The sequence below is a fragment of the Miscanthus floridulus genome, chromosome 18 (genome assembly GCF_019320115.1).
Source record: "Miscanthus floridulus cultivar M001 chromosome 18, ASM1932011v1, whole genome shotgun sequence".
Classification (NCBI taxonomy): Eukaryota; Viridiplantae; Streptophyta; class Magnoliopsida; order Poales; family Poaceae; genus Miscanthus; species Miscanthus floridulus.
In genome coordinates, this window is record NC_089597.1 from 52,909,950 (window position 1) to 52,922,074 (window position 12,125).

The following is a 12,125-nucleotide window of genomic DNA, read 5'->3' on the forward strand; positions in this document are numbered from 1 at the left end:
GACATTAATTGTACTGCCACCTAAGCGTTTTGCTGATGTGGCAAGGTAGTTATTGAAGAGAGAGAGCAAAAATCATAGACACCGGGTCTAAGTTAGAAACCATGTCTACACAAGAACCAAGACATAAAGAGATGTGATTGGTAGAGAATGTAGAGAGAATGTTTGTGATTGGATAAAAAATTGTTCTGTACAAACTATCGGACCATAATTTCTATAGGTAGTGTCTATGGAAATTAATAGCATTGGGACTGCCCTAATACAAATAAACTACATCAACCACGTCCCACAGAGTTCGTGCCTTGAATCCTTGATCCCTTAAACATGCCATTAACAAGTTTCTTTCCACGATAAACCGTATATACTAGAGAGATACAGCGATCCTAAATAAAGGCTCACGGGAGTGAGGCTGAGGAGTGTTCAAAATATCTTGTGCACACTACACTAGTACACTATCACACCACGTCAATGTTCGATTGAGGTTGAGTTGATGAACCGGCAATATCTTCCGCACCTCTGTCACCGAATCTTTCAGTACCAACATCCACCTTAACTTCGCGTTTGATGTCACACGATCCGTCGATAGCTCCTGCTTCGATCGCCTCTAGATACATTGCCTTCACCAGGTTGATGAAGCGCCTCCTGAAACTCGGTACTCGGGACATGTTGGCCACAATCCCTTGCAACCTATTATGAATAGATGGGTTTGTTACTTGGAGTTGCTTCAGGTTTATTTATTGTTGAAAGTATAGCATGTGGAAATAAGGGTGCGCTTGTACGGTCGTACCTTCTGATTATCGCCTGCAGCTGACCCCTCTTTATATTGTCGTCTGAGGGGAAACCGGAATCGTCCCAGTCAGATGGCTTCTCGTTCTTGTTTGTCATGATCAGCTTCCTCAAGCACATCTCCTCGTCTTCAGTGATCTCCAGTTTCGTCATTTGATCCTTGATGACCAGAAGTGGCCCGAGCAACCAGTCAAATACTCTGTCTTTAGGCCAGTTGAAGTTTGTCACTTCGACATTATGAGCTACATGAACATACGAGCTATGTTGGTGAAACAAAAAGATGAAACAGGGACAGTGCACACTGAATCATATTGTTAGGTTTTGAAGTGGACATTCGTTCACATGTTGGGTACAGAATCGTACATATGAGTAAACCGTCCGAATCAGAATTTGCAGATCGTAACAGACACTGAAAGAGACACCAGGTAGGTAATTTAATGCCTAACTTCTTGCATTTTCCTTTGGTGATATATTCCTCCATATCTTCGGCAGTTATCAGGCCCTCACTCAGTAATATCCTTCCATTGAGCTCACAGGAACGGAAGAACCAATCCCATATCTATGGAGTTTATAAGTGAAAAAAAAGGAGAGGATATTAAATCTTAGTTGCTAGAACAGAGATATAGATCAGGCATGATTAAGAGAGAGGCATGATTAAGAGAGATTTGCATACTTGAATCGGTCTTAGTCGCTGGACTGTTTGCAATAATGTCTTTGATGGATGCAACACCCTTCTATGCTTATGATGGCCATTTTGTTGCCTCTCTTCAGGTTCAGTCGTAAGCTTGTGCTCTTCCTTGCCAGTTTCACACTTCCTGACATCTGCTTTCCGATATTTCGGCCTGTCTGTCAAAAGTGGCTTACTGACAAATTGAATAAATAATCTATGCACATGGAAGAAATGGCATGCAAGTGATAAACAAATTGTAGAAGGTAACTGCTAAATGTAATGGAAATATGAAATATACATCGAAACATACCTTGGGAGGCATGATCCTTCTCTCAGGTAAAGCAAATCATTGGTGTATTCATCAAACATTGCTACTGCTGAAATCATATATGCAAGTCCCATTTGGAAAGAAGCCTCCTGTGCATAATTGTAAAAGCATATGAGTACAGCTTACTTCATGTGTATTCTTGTTTCATCAGAGAAAATACTAGACCTGATAAGCAATCAGTCCTGCACGAAAACCGAAAAAGAAGCTGCTGAAAAATGAAGCTAGTAACCCCCCAATCACAGCAAGTGGCCATAGTATAATGGCCAAACCAGCAAAAGGCACACATACAGTTTCTAAAAATGGCCCTTCCCTTCTAACTAGATCCTCACATAACCTTTGCCATCCTTTCAACAACATGCAGGGGCTTTTCCACAAAGCCACTGCACTTATCATCAGCACATCCACTGGAACAGCGATAAAGGCAATGAGCATGCTTCGTGGTAGATAAGACAACCTACATCAAAGCACCGTATAATGTTAGTAACAAAACTGCACACATGATTTGATCTTTCCTCCGGTCATAAATGTCCAAAATTTATGTAGATTGGCAACAAAATATTGAGATTACTAGATTCTTAATGAAAAAACTTTATAATGCATATAATTGTTTCATTTAATACAATATACTTTTAGTTAAGACGAAAAAGGGTTTGGCCTACACCATCCTTGGAGACTAATGGATGATGTTCTGTACACCATGGTGGCGAAGGAACCACTTGTCACAGAAGTTAATGTGCACACCAATGCACCAGCACCCGGCTGGCTTTGTGAACCCTAAGCCTGCTTCAGTGGAAGACCATGAACTAAGCATTGAACAAACAGCTACACAGTCTGGTTTACAGCCCTTCACTGGCAGCTGAAGTGGAAATGCAGATTGACAACATCACCACCAATGCAGCAACTGTATCGGTGATGCAATCTGACGGCACTAAATCCAGCTGTACTGCTACAACGAGTGATTTTTTTGAGATATACAAGGATAAGATCAATTCCTCGTTAGCATCACAACTACACTATCAGTACCATTACTAGCTGCATCACCCACAGGGAACACAAAGTAATCAACAAAAGAGTAGTCAGCTAGCTGATAAAAGCCAACTTAAGGCAAAGATACTATCCAGTGGGCACAAGAATTCTCTAATAAAAGAGATTAGGTGAATTGTCACCTTTCTCCAAGAATATGGGTTCTGATCTGTTCAATCATTTTGCACAGCATTTCAAACAGCCCTCTTCCAAGATGAAGATGGAAGCATTAATGATTTTGGTTGAACATGAATGCACCGTTCAAAAAAAAAGGGAAGAGCATCCAAGGCCGTGGAACTGACTATAAGGATCTGTCATAGTGTAAGGCCAATAGACCCTAGTGATCTGGTCAGAAGAACCCTGGTTGCTGCTATGTGATGACATGCGTGGCCTGGAGAGGTAAACATCAGTTTGCACAAGGCCCCAATATCCCCATTACATGGTCCCTCCTGAAATATCTTTGGTCCGAAACATTGACCAGGATGAAGGTTTTCTGTTTTTTTTCCCCTGGGTCGTTTTCAGTATGTTGGGCTATTAATGATACACGTTGTTGCTCTAGAGCTGTTGTGGGGTCATCTCTTCTCAAAAGTTTTGCTGCTTTAGTTGTTTTTTAGTCATGTTTTAGTAGTCAATTCTGAGCAAGTTGTTGAGTAGTAGTTGGCGGGGAGTGTTACTCCAGTGATCAGTGGTGTTCTGCTCCCTCCTGAGCAGGGTAGGTGTTTGTTTCTTGTAAGGTTTTAGGGTCCTTACAAACTGGGTCAATTCTCTTCTTATAATAAAACTACAATAAAGTTCTTCCCGTCCTTTCAAAAAGAAATAGATTGACTTAGGACAAACCTAAATGGACTTATATTTATGATCTGAGGAAGTATAAGTATGCTTATTAAGGTGTATGTTTTGAAGTTCAATATCGGTTGAAGATATATGCATGATTAGCATTGGTTCTGAAAAAAGATGTAATATGCTCAATAGTTGGTCTTGATTACTGGGAGAGGGAAAATGTAAGTTCAAAACATACTTGATGTCAAGAGGGGCTTCATCGTCCCCCATTTTCTCAATAAGATCATCCATGAAAGAGAAGTACGAGTGGAAGCAGAAATTGGTGACATCACGGACAACCGTGCAAGCTCCAGCTATTGTGCTTACAGTTACATCCTACAGCAATGAGATGGTGTCAATAGAACTATTACACAGACTCTTACCCGATCAAAGGAAAGAATCTGAACCTAAAAGGCACAACCATACCATAAAACAATGAGTGAGCTTGTCAGTGACACCCTCGCCAACAGCCTCAAAGGTCGCCATAAGAGGTACAAAAACTCCATAGCCTATACCACCCAGAAGACTCCCAACAATAGCAAGCCCGGGCAAGAGAAGCAGCGGTAATGGTAACAGTGTTCCAATAAGAATCTTCAACTCCACCCCGATCCTTTCGGTTCTGCAAAACCAGAACTAACAGAAATGATCACATCATTGATATCACATTCATTTAATTAATCAGGATACAGATGAGAGGCAAGGAAATCACACAAAACTTGCCAATGTAGAGGAAGTTACCGTACTTAAGAACACAGTAGTATGTCCAGATGAAATGCGCAGGCCAGAGACCAATAATAACCGCAGAGCTCCCAAAGAATACGATGGAAGCCGTAACCGGACCGACTAGGACAGCTGCAGAAAAGAAGAGCGAATCATTTGCATCTGCCTGAACCACACATGACATGGACAATCGTTAACACTGAGCACAATACTACAAATGAAATCATCCACACAGAAACAATTCATAAATAAAAGCCGTGGCCAATCTGTGCTGCTGCTGTTACCTTTGATGGATCCCAGGAGCAGGAGGAGGATGAAGAAGGGCACGAAGGACACGAAGCTCCAGAGCTTGACGAGGAAACCCGCAGGGACCTGCATGGATCAGAGCGAGGCCTAGGTCCTAACCAATCGCCTCGCCTCGCAGGTCAGTATCACGAGCTCACAACTCTGCTGCTCGTATGTGTAGTCTTCTTGTTGTGCCCTGCCCTGCCCTGGCAGCGAAGCCGGAAGCCTCTGTAACAGGCTAGCAGCAGCGGGAAGAACAGGAGAAGAGAAAAGAGAGTTGGACGCCTGCAAGACGAAGGTGTTCATCGGCATGTGAGAATCAGAGGCGGTGTGCTTTGGGACTCGCCACGTGTTGGTCTGCATGAGCCACGGGCCACGCCGTATACACGACGGTGTGGGCCCACTCCCTAGAGATGTGCATGGCATCACTATGGATTAGAGGGGGGAAATCATGACCTTCTAACACATCAGAAGAACATACTTGATTTTTTATTCAGGATGCAGAATAACCTGAATGAAATGCTATCAGGAGCGTTGCCAGAATTCCCCAAGTGCCGGGTCCAGAGCTACAGATTCCACAAACATTGACCAGGATGAAGGATTACAAAGCAGGGGAATCAAATGTCACCATGCTAATTATTTTTTCCCCATGGACAACAAACTGATAACACGTCATGTGAACATACAGCAGCTAGGAGAGGACTACATGCTACAGCAATGTCATAGTGACAAACATTGATACATGATCAGCCCAAGGAAAGAGAGGCAAAATGGCCATGTGTCATCAACTGCCCGCACTGGTGGTTTCCTGCCAATGCAGCTCGTGACGATAAAATAGTGGCGCTAAACTTGTCCACCAGTCAAGAAACAAAATGGTAATAGCCCAGGCCTGATTACAGAGCTATCTAATGTGGATGATCATCTTGTTGAAGAAATCCTTGTTCTCAGGAAAATACTCCAGCAGCTCGTCTTTGGTCACCCACGCAAAGTCCTTGCATTTTCCAATATGGTATTTCGTTGTGCCAACCACTTGTGACTTGAAAAAGAAACGCTGCGAAAAGCATAACAGGATTAATGATACAGAGAATTGCCAACGAACAGATCTTCCTAGCATACAAAGCCTAAACAGAAAAGCAAAAGCCAGTGCTGACAAGCGATGAGGAAACATGGCAAGGATATTAGTGAACTAATTTCCTTACAACACGCAAGGAACTACAATGTATTGCAAAGAGCTTTCATCAATTGGTCAAATGAATTAGGCACCTTGAATGGTGAAGCACTTGAATCCGTTTGTTCAACTGCCATATGAGCCATTGGAGCATTGCCAACAAAGTATGTATGGTCAAGTCCCCCAAGAACAGATTTTAATGCAGCCTCGGCACACTGAAACAGAATCCAGTATATAGAAACCACATATAACTTCTTCAAATCAGTTGTGCTTTTAAGGATGTGATGTAGGCAAAAGAAACTGAAAGAAGACTACATAAAAAATTAATTGATAGTTTTTCATTTGTAAAATTGCAGAACTGCATACCAGTCGCATAGTTTCTTCATTTTCGTATACTTTTTCAGGAAAATGCCATACAGGCTTTCCATCCGGAGCCCCATAAGCGTTGCCATACAGCAGGAGATAAAGTTTATTATCAAGAGCTCGTTGTAAAGACCTACATAAAAACAATGGTTCAGTAGGGGATTGGACAGCGCAGTACTTAAAAGCTAAGAAATGCCATGGAACTAATTCATAAAATATATTCAACTTTCAGCGCAATTCTATGGTGCCACACTTGCAAGTTGAAAAAACAAATCCTCATCATGTCTATTCAAGTCATCTTTGAGCAGACACAGAGAATAACATCAATGAATGTTTTAGCTATGAACCCATCCAATGATGCTCTCCTATTTCAGCTTCTCACAAGAGCAGACACATTGTAGCGATCGTGAATAGCCTGTTGTGATCTGCATTACTTGCCCTCAAAACAAAAGTAGCTTAAGACTTCGACAGCTTGTACTTTGAATCATATGGAGCTATAAAAGTTGCTGTAGCACAGGTCATGATGGGCAACTAGCCAAGTACAACTAAAGCAATACACATGTTTGAAGATTGTAAATCAAAATCAATTATAATGTGTGTACCACTGTAAGAAGTAGAACAGGGAAGCACCAATGAATTGCTAAAGAATGGGAGAAATCCATAGCTTTCAGGGGTAGAAACTCCCTCCACAATCCATATTCCATATCATTGGATAAATACAAGAAATTCTACCACAAATCGAAAGAAAAATAGAGACCTATGATTATTTCATGACCAAATTGCAACGCGTATTCAATGATATTTTTGGTATTATGGTTGCCTCACAAATGGAAGCTATATTTTAATTAGAGGCATTGCACAGACAAATGTAATTTCATTGCACAATCACATCTGCAGTTCAGCTAGTTATCATAGTAATTAGAGACATGCAAGACACGGACACCTGAGTGTATGGATACAAACAATAACCTTAAGGCATGCCAATCTCTGCCCAGAAGAACCATATAGAAAGACATGGAGGTGCAAAACTTACTTCCGGTCATTTGTTTTGTCAGCCTCGGTAATCCTTGGAGCAGGGACATAATCAATATGATAATCACCCTTACCCCTACAGAAAGAAAAGAGTTAGGATATTTTTCACACCCAAATAAAAAAGGGTCACTCAAAGGGATAAAACTGAGAAGGCCATAGTAAAACTCCCATGTATCAGAGTCAGAGAGGAGTCATAGCTTATAATAAAACATGTAGTGGCCTGATTCACATAATGAAGACATGTCTAAGTTTATTTATCACTTCGTTTTTTTAATCAAGTCCCAATCTAGTCTGTTCTACATTTAAGTATAGAGCTCAAGTATGTCTATCATCTATCATGAGTCTTTTTGCAATTTCTCTAAGTGTGACCCAACATGGGTACCTTTTTACGTTTTGGTCCTATTTTAGTAGAGTAGAATCATTCGTCTGCCACTACCAATAAGGTCGTGGTATTAGGGCTGCCCCAATATCAGTTTCAGGATTATAGGATAAATTATTATGTTTCTAACACACAAAATTCAACATCATTTTAAATCCACAATTCCAAATGCAAATTCAAACATAACATATGGTCTAAAAAATGCATAATAAGCTAATTCAAACATAAACATAGGGCTTGTACACAGAGCATCACACACTCCCATTTCCACTCCCACTCCCTCCATTCTAATACATTTGCATTTTATTGATAATTGCCAAAACACTCAGTAAGATAGTTGCAAAGTATATGTAATACTCCATTACTCCCTCCATATATTCTAAATTGTAAGTTGTTCTGGCTTTTCTAGGTGCATAGCTTGTACCTACATATACATTATGTCTAGATATATAGCAAAAGCAATGTGTCTGAAAAAGCCAAAACGACTTACTATTTGGAAAGCACCGCCTATGTCTTTTTTCTAAATACTAATCAAGACCCTGTACTAATGCACCACAAAAGCATACTATTTTTCTCTCTTCTGGCAATTTTGGAAGGGTTGTTTGTGCTTATGCACAACGAAAATGCACTCATCCCATCCCATTTTAAAGTTGAATTTGTTACCCTACCCTCACTGCAAAATCAGAACAACCAGGAATAGGGGCAGTGAATTAGGAAAACATAAGTCTATGACACAAGGGACACAAGGGAGAGGGAGGGGCATCACCTCGCGTCGGCCTTGCCAAGGACCTCTTCGGGGTATTGCCGTCTGTACTGCTGCCTCCACCGAAATCTAAACAGAGAAACGAACCAAAGCCACGCAAAACCAAATAAGCATAACGAAGCAAGATCATATAAGGGTAGAGCGAACTGGATGAGCGGATCTGCCGTACGAGAATTCTTGGAAGGCGTAGACAACGGGATGAATCTTGGGGATGACGATGGGGAGGCGCTCGAACAGCACCGACGCCACGAGCTTCCCGTCGGCCTTTTCCTTAGATGAAGCCAGCACAGAGGAGGCGGAGGAGCTGAAGCCGCGCGGTTCCCGGAGAGACCGGCGAAGAAGGCTCACCGTCGCCGGCAATCGGGACAACATGGTGGGGGGCGGCGGTCGGGTTCGGGGGTGGTGCCGCGCCGCAACGGTGTGAGGAGGGAGCTGGGAAGAAGGCGAAGGACTGCCTAAACCGTAGCCTCGTGGGCCTTGTCTCTACGGGCCGGAGCCCCCAACAATGCGCTCCCACTCTCTTTGCTTCATTGTTTCCCTTTTTCTGATTTCCTGGGGAAAATCAGTAGCGATGAACCATCAAGCAATCATAGGCACCTATAGTAATTTTTTACATGCATATATATACAGTTAGTGTCTGATTGATTACTCGCACTATGATAGCCTGCATAAGAGTCTAGCATTGGATATCCAATCCAGCATAGCCTTATGCTTTTAACCGGTGTTTGGTTGTCTACGTTTTGCTCTTTGCACACCTTGAAACTTCGTTTGGTTACATGCACTAGTTGTTGGAATGCAAACTGATTGTGTTCGTTCGGTTGCATAACATGTATATGGTCACCGATTCTCAGAGATGGGTAACGCTACCCCTTCTCCATCCTCAACCATACGCCTTTGTCTCTTGCATCCCCTCTTACTCACCGACGTCATCTCTCCCTCACGTGTGATCTCCCTCCCTCTCCCTGCGGTGGAAGCAACCATGGAAGCAGGCCATGAGGAGATCTCCCAGAGCTCAAGGGTGCAGCCCGCCCAGGCCTGCCGCAGGTTGGATCCTGTTACAACGGCAAGGGTGCGGCCCAAGCTCAGGATTTTGCTCCGACGTGCAGCATCTCGTAGAGGGAGAGCGGCGTGGGAGGTCGAGGTCGATGACATGGTGTTTCGCCTTCCTGGCCTGTCTCGGCGGGGATCCTGCTTCTGCGGCGAGGGTGCATCCTGAGCTCGGGATCTTGCTCCAGCGCGTGCATGTGCTTCGGCAATTGGGATCCTGCTCTTCGGAGGGTGCTCCAACGGCGACGCGGCTCAGGTCGTCGGCGGCGGTGGTGCAGTTGCCCTACGACGATGGGGCGCGGTGGCCAGGGGGTGACCTTGTAGTGAGATTGGGCGGTGTGGGTATCACTGGGAGACTGCACAACAGATGCAACGCTTGGGCAGTGGCCTATAGTGTGGGTGCAAGCGCACTCCTGCACAACTAAATACTGTTGTGCATGTGCCTGTGAAAGGTCCTTGTTTGGTTTTGGTAATTGAGTGACAACCTAGATAGACTAATTGTGTTTGATGTGAGATACACAGGAAATTTGTCCACAGGTACATGTGTGTGAGTAACATATGTCATGGTGGTGAAAATGGCTCGGAGATGTTGCAAAGCTCACACATGTGATAAAGGAGCTCATTGCATATGAGACATGACATGGAGTCATGTGACTAAGGTAGAGAAGATCAAGACAAGGCTTGGCTTGATGGACCATGAAAGCATATAGGCCCCTAGTTGGGTTTCGGTGATTAATGACAATACGTGATTACTATGACTAACGTGTGTTTTGCAGAGGCAATTAAATTAGGTCATGGTAATGGAGATCGATTGGACTATCATGGTGGTCATGCCCCTATGATGGAAATCGTTTTGGTTTTCAAATGATGGACGACAGGGTTAAGGATGGACTAGTTTTAAGTATCGATTGGAGTGGAAGAGACACTTAAAGTAGTTTAGGACTTTGTTTTTCCTTTGGCCGTACTATTAAGGGGGGTATTAAGGGGGGTATGGACGGGTAGCTTGACCTAGGTGAGTCTAGTGAGTTAGGTGTGGTGCACACTTTGCTAAATCTAGCACTAGGTAGCTCCTAAAAAACCCTTAGATCCAATGGAGCAAACTGCATTCACATATGATCGAGAGTTGGAAGTGAATGGAGGATCAAATACTGACCGGACGCTGGCTCCGGGGTGACCGGACGCTGGCGCAGAGTCCGGTCAGTTCATTTGATCAAGGTAAAATCGTCTGGTGCGACCGGGCGCTGAGAGGTGAAGTGACCGGACGCTGAGTCCCAACGTCCGGTCGACTCCAGTAAGGTTCCAGAGAGGGAAAATCACGACCGGACGTGTTCGGTCAGTGTTGGACAGCGTCCGGTCACAACTTAAACACTGGAGTTCGGGGAGAACTGACCGAAGCATCCGGTCACCCCGCAGAGACACATAATGGTTTATTTTTCAGCCATGGTTATAAATACTTCCTCTATTCATGTGTAGGGGCACTTTTGCTCATTCCAACAGCTGAGAAACACCTTTGAGAGTGCCAAGAAGAGCAAGGTCCTAGTGAGGTAATTGAGATTTGAGAATCCCAAAAAGAGCCCTCATTAGTGAAAGCAAGAGTAGCAAAGTGTGCATCCACCCTTCTCATTAGGCTTGTCATGGTCAAGTGAGAGTTTGTGCTTGTTACTCTTGGTGATCGCCATCACCTAGATGGCTTGGTGGTGATTGGGAGTTTGGTGATCATCCGACGGAGCTTGTGGATGACCCAACTCAAGTTGTGAGCAGTTGTGGGTGATTCTCCGCGACGGAGCGTCAAAGAATCAACCCGTAGAGAGCACTTGATCCTTGCGCGGATCAAGAAGGAGTTACATCCTTACGCGGGTGCTCCAACGAGGACTAGTGGGGAGTGGCGACTCTCTGATACCTCGCCAAAACATCGCCGCATTCCTCCTTCTCTCTTTACTTTGTGCATTTACTTTGAGCAATTCAATTCTTGTCATTTACATTCATAGAATTGCCATATTAGAGTAAAATTGGAACATAGGTTGCTAAACTTTTGTGCGGTAGATCAATAAAAACACTTTCTAAGCACAAGGGGTTAATTGGGCTAACCGTATGATTTAATTATTGCAAAGAAATTTCGAATTAGCCCAATTCACCTCCCTCTTGGGCATCTTGATCCTTTCAATTGGTATCGGAGCCTCGTGCTCACGTTTTTAGGCTTAACCGCCTAGAGAAAGATGTCTCACGGGGATGGACCTCCTCCTACCTTTGAGGGGGATGATTTTCCATATTGGAAAATCCGCATGGAGGCGTATCTAGAAGCTCTAGATGTTGGAATACTTAGAGCCGTCTCACAAGGCTTTCCAAAACCTCGGGATACTACACACCTACAAGGCGATGAGGTGAATTACAAAAAATGGAATACAAAGGCTCGAAACACCATCTTTAGAGGCCTTTGCAAAGATGAGTTGAACCGGGTGAGGAACCACAAAGACGTCCATGCACTATGGTCGGACGTTTCTACGCTCAATGAGGGAACAAAGAGTGAGCGTGAGGAACGCTATCATCTTGTCATGAAAAAGCTTAACTCTTTTGAGATGCTTCATAAAGAATGTGCTAATGAAATGTACTCACACTTGAATGTTCTTGTAGAGAAAGTCAATGGGCTTGGACTCACTTAAGGCTGGACGAAAAACTCGAAGCTCGTTAGCTCGCTCGGCTCGTGGCTGGCTCGACTCGACTCGTTATGATAACGAGCCGAGCCGA

General features: G+C 43.7%; 2 protein-coding genes across 2 annotated transcripts; both read right to left on the reverse strand.

Moving 5' to 3' along the window:
* Positions 1-263: 263 nt before the first annotated feature.
* On the reverse strand, positions 264-5,266 carry LOC136521534 (uncharacterized membrane protein At3g27390-like). Its single transcript, XM_066515281.1, has 11 exons — positions 5,139-5,266; positions 4,628-5,035; positions 4,367-4,475; positions 4,050-4,242; positions 3,823-3,959; positions 1,947-2,235; positions 1,764-1,870; positions 1,457-1,625; positions 1,147-1,342; positions 785-1,025; positions 264-684 (listed from the first exon to the last, which is right to left on the reverse strand). Exons 2-11 carry the CDS (start codon positions 4,719-4,721, stop codon positions 453-455), a joined length of 1,767 nt encoding a protein of 588 aa, XP_066371378.1. The 5' UTR covers positions 4,722-5,035; positions 5,139-5,266; the 3' UTR covers positions 264-452.
* Positions 5,096-8,815, reverse strand: LOC136521535 (large ribosomal subunit protein mL46-like). Its single transcript, XM_066515282.1, has 6 exons — positions 8,503-8,815; positions 8,337-8,402; positions 7,193-7,267; positions 6,163-6,292; positions 5,892-6,011; positions 5,096-5,679 (listed from the first exon to the last, which is right to left on the reverse strand). The coding sequence occupies exons 1-6, from the start codon at positions 8,703-8,705 to the stop codon at positions 5,530-5,532; spliced, it is 744 nt and encodes a 247-aa protein (XP_066371379.1). The 5' UTR covers positions 8,706-8,815; the 3' UTR covers positions 5,096-5,529.
* Positions 8,816-12,125: the final 3,310 nt, after the last annotated feature.

Excerpts from the sequence above, each read along its gene's own strand:
- LOC136521534 (XM_066515281.1), bottom strand. The coding sequence starts at position 4,721 with ATGCAGGTCCCTGCGGGTTTCCTCGTCAAGCTCTGGAGCTTCGTGTCC. Across the intron at positions 4,476-4,627 it reads GCTCCTGGGATCCATCAAAG|CTGTCCTAGTCGGTCCGGTT; the intron begins GTAACAGCAGCA and ends TCTTTTCTGCAG. Across the intron at positions 1,343-1,456 it reads AGCGACTAAGACCGATTCAA|ATATGGGATTGGTTCTTCCG; the intron begins GTATGCAAATCT and ends TAAACTCCATAG.
- LOC136521535 (XM_066515282.1), bottom strand. The coding sequence starts at position 8,705 with ATGTTGTCCCGATTGCCGGCGACGGTGAGCCTTCTTCGCCGGTCTCTC. Across the intron at positions 6,293-7,192 it reads GACAAAACAAATGACCGGAA|GTCTTTACAACGAGCTCTTG; the intron begins GTAAGTTTTGCA and ends GTTTTTATGTAG. Across the intron at positions 5,680-5,891 it reads CAAGTGCTTCACCATTCAAG|CGTTTCTTTTTCAAGTCACA; the intron begins GTGCCTAATTCA and ends TGCTTTTCGCAG.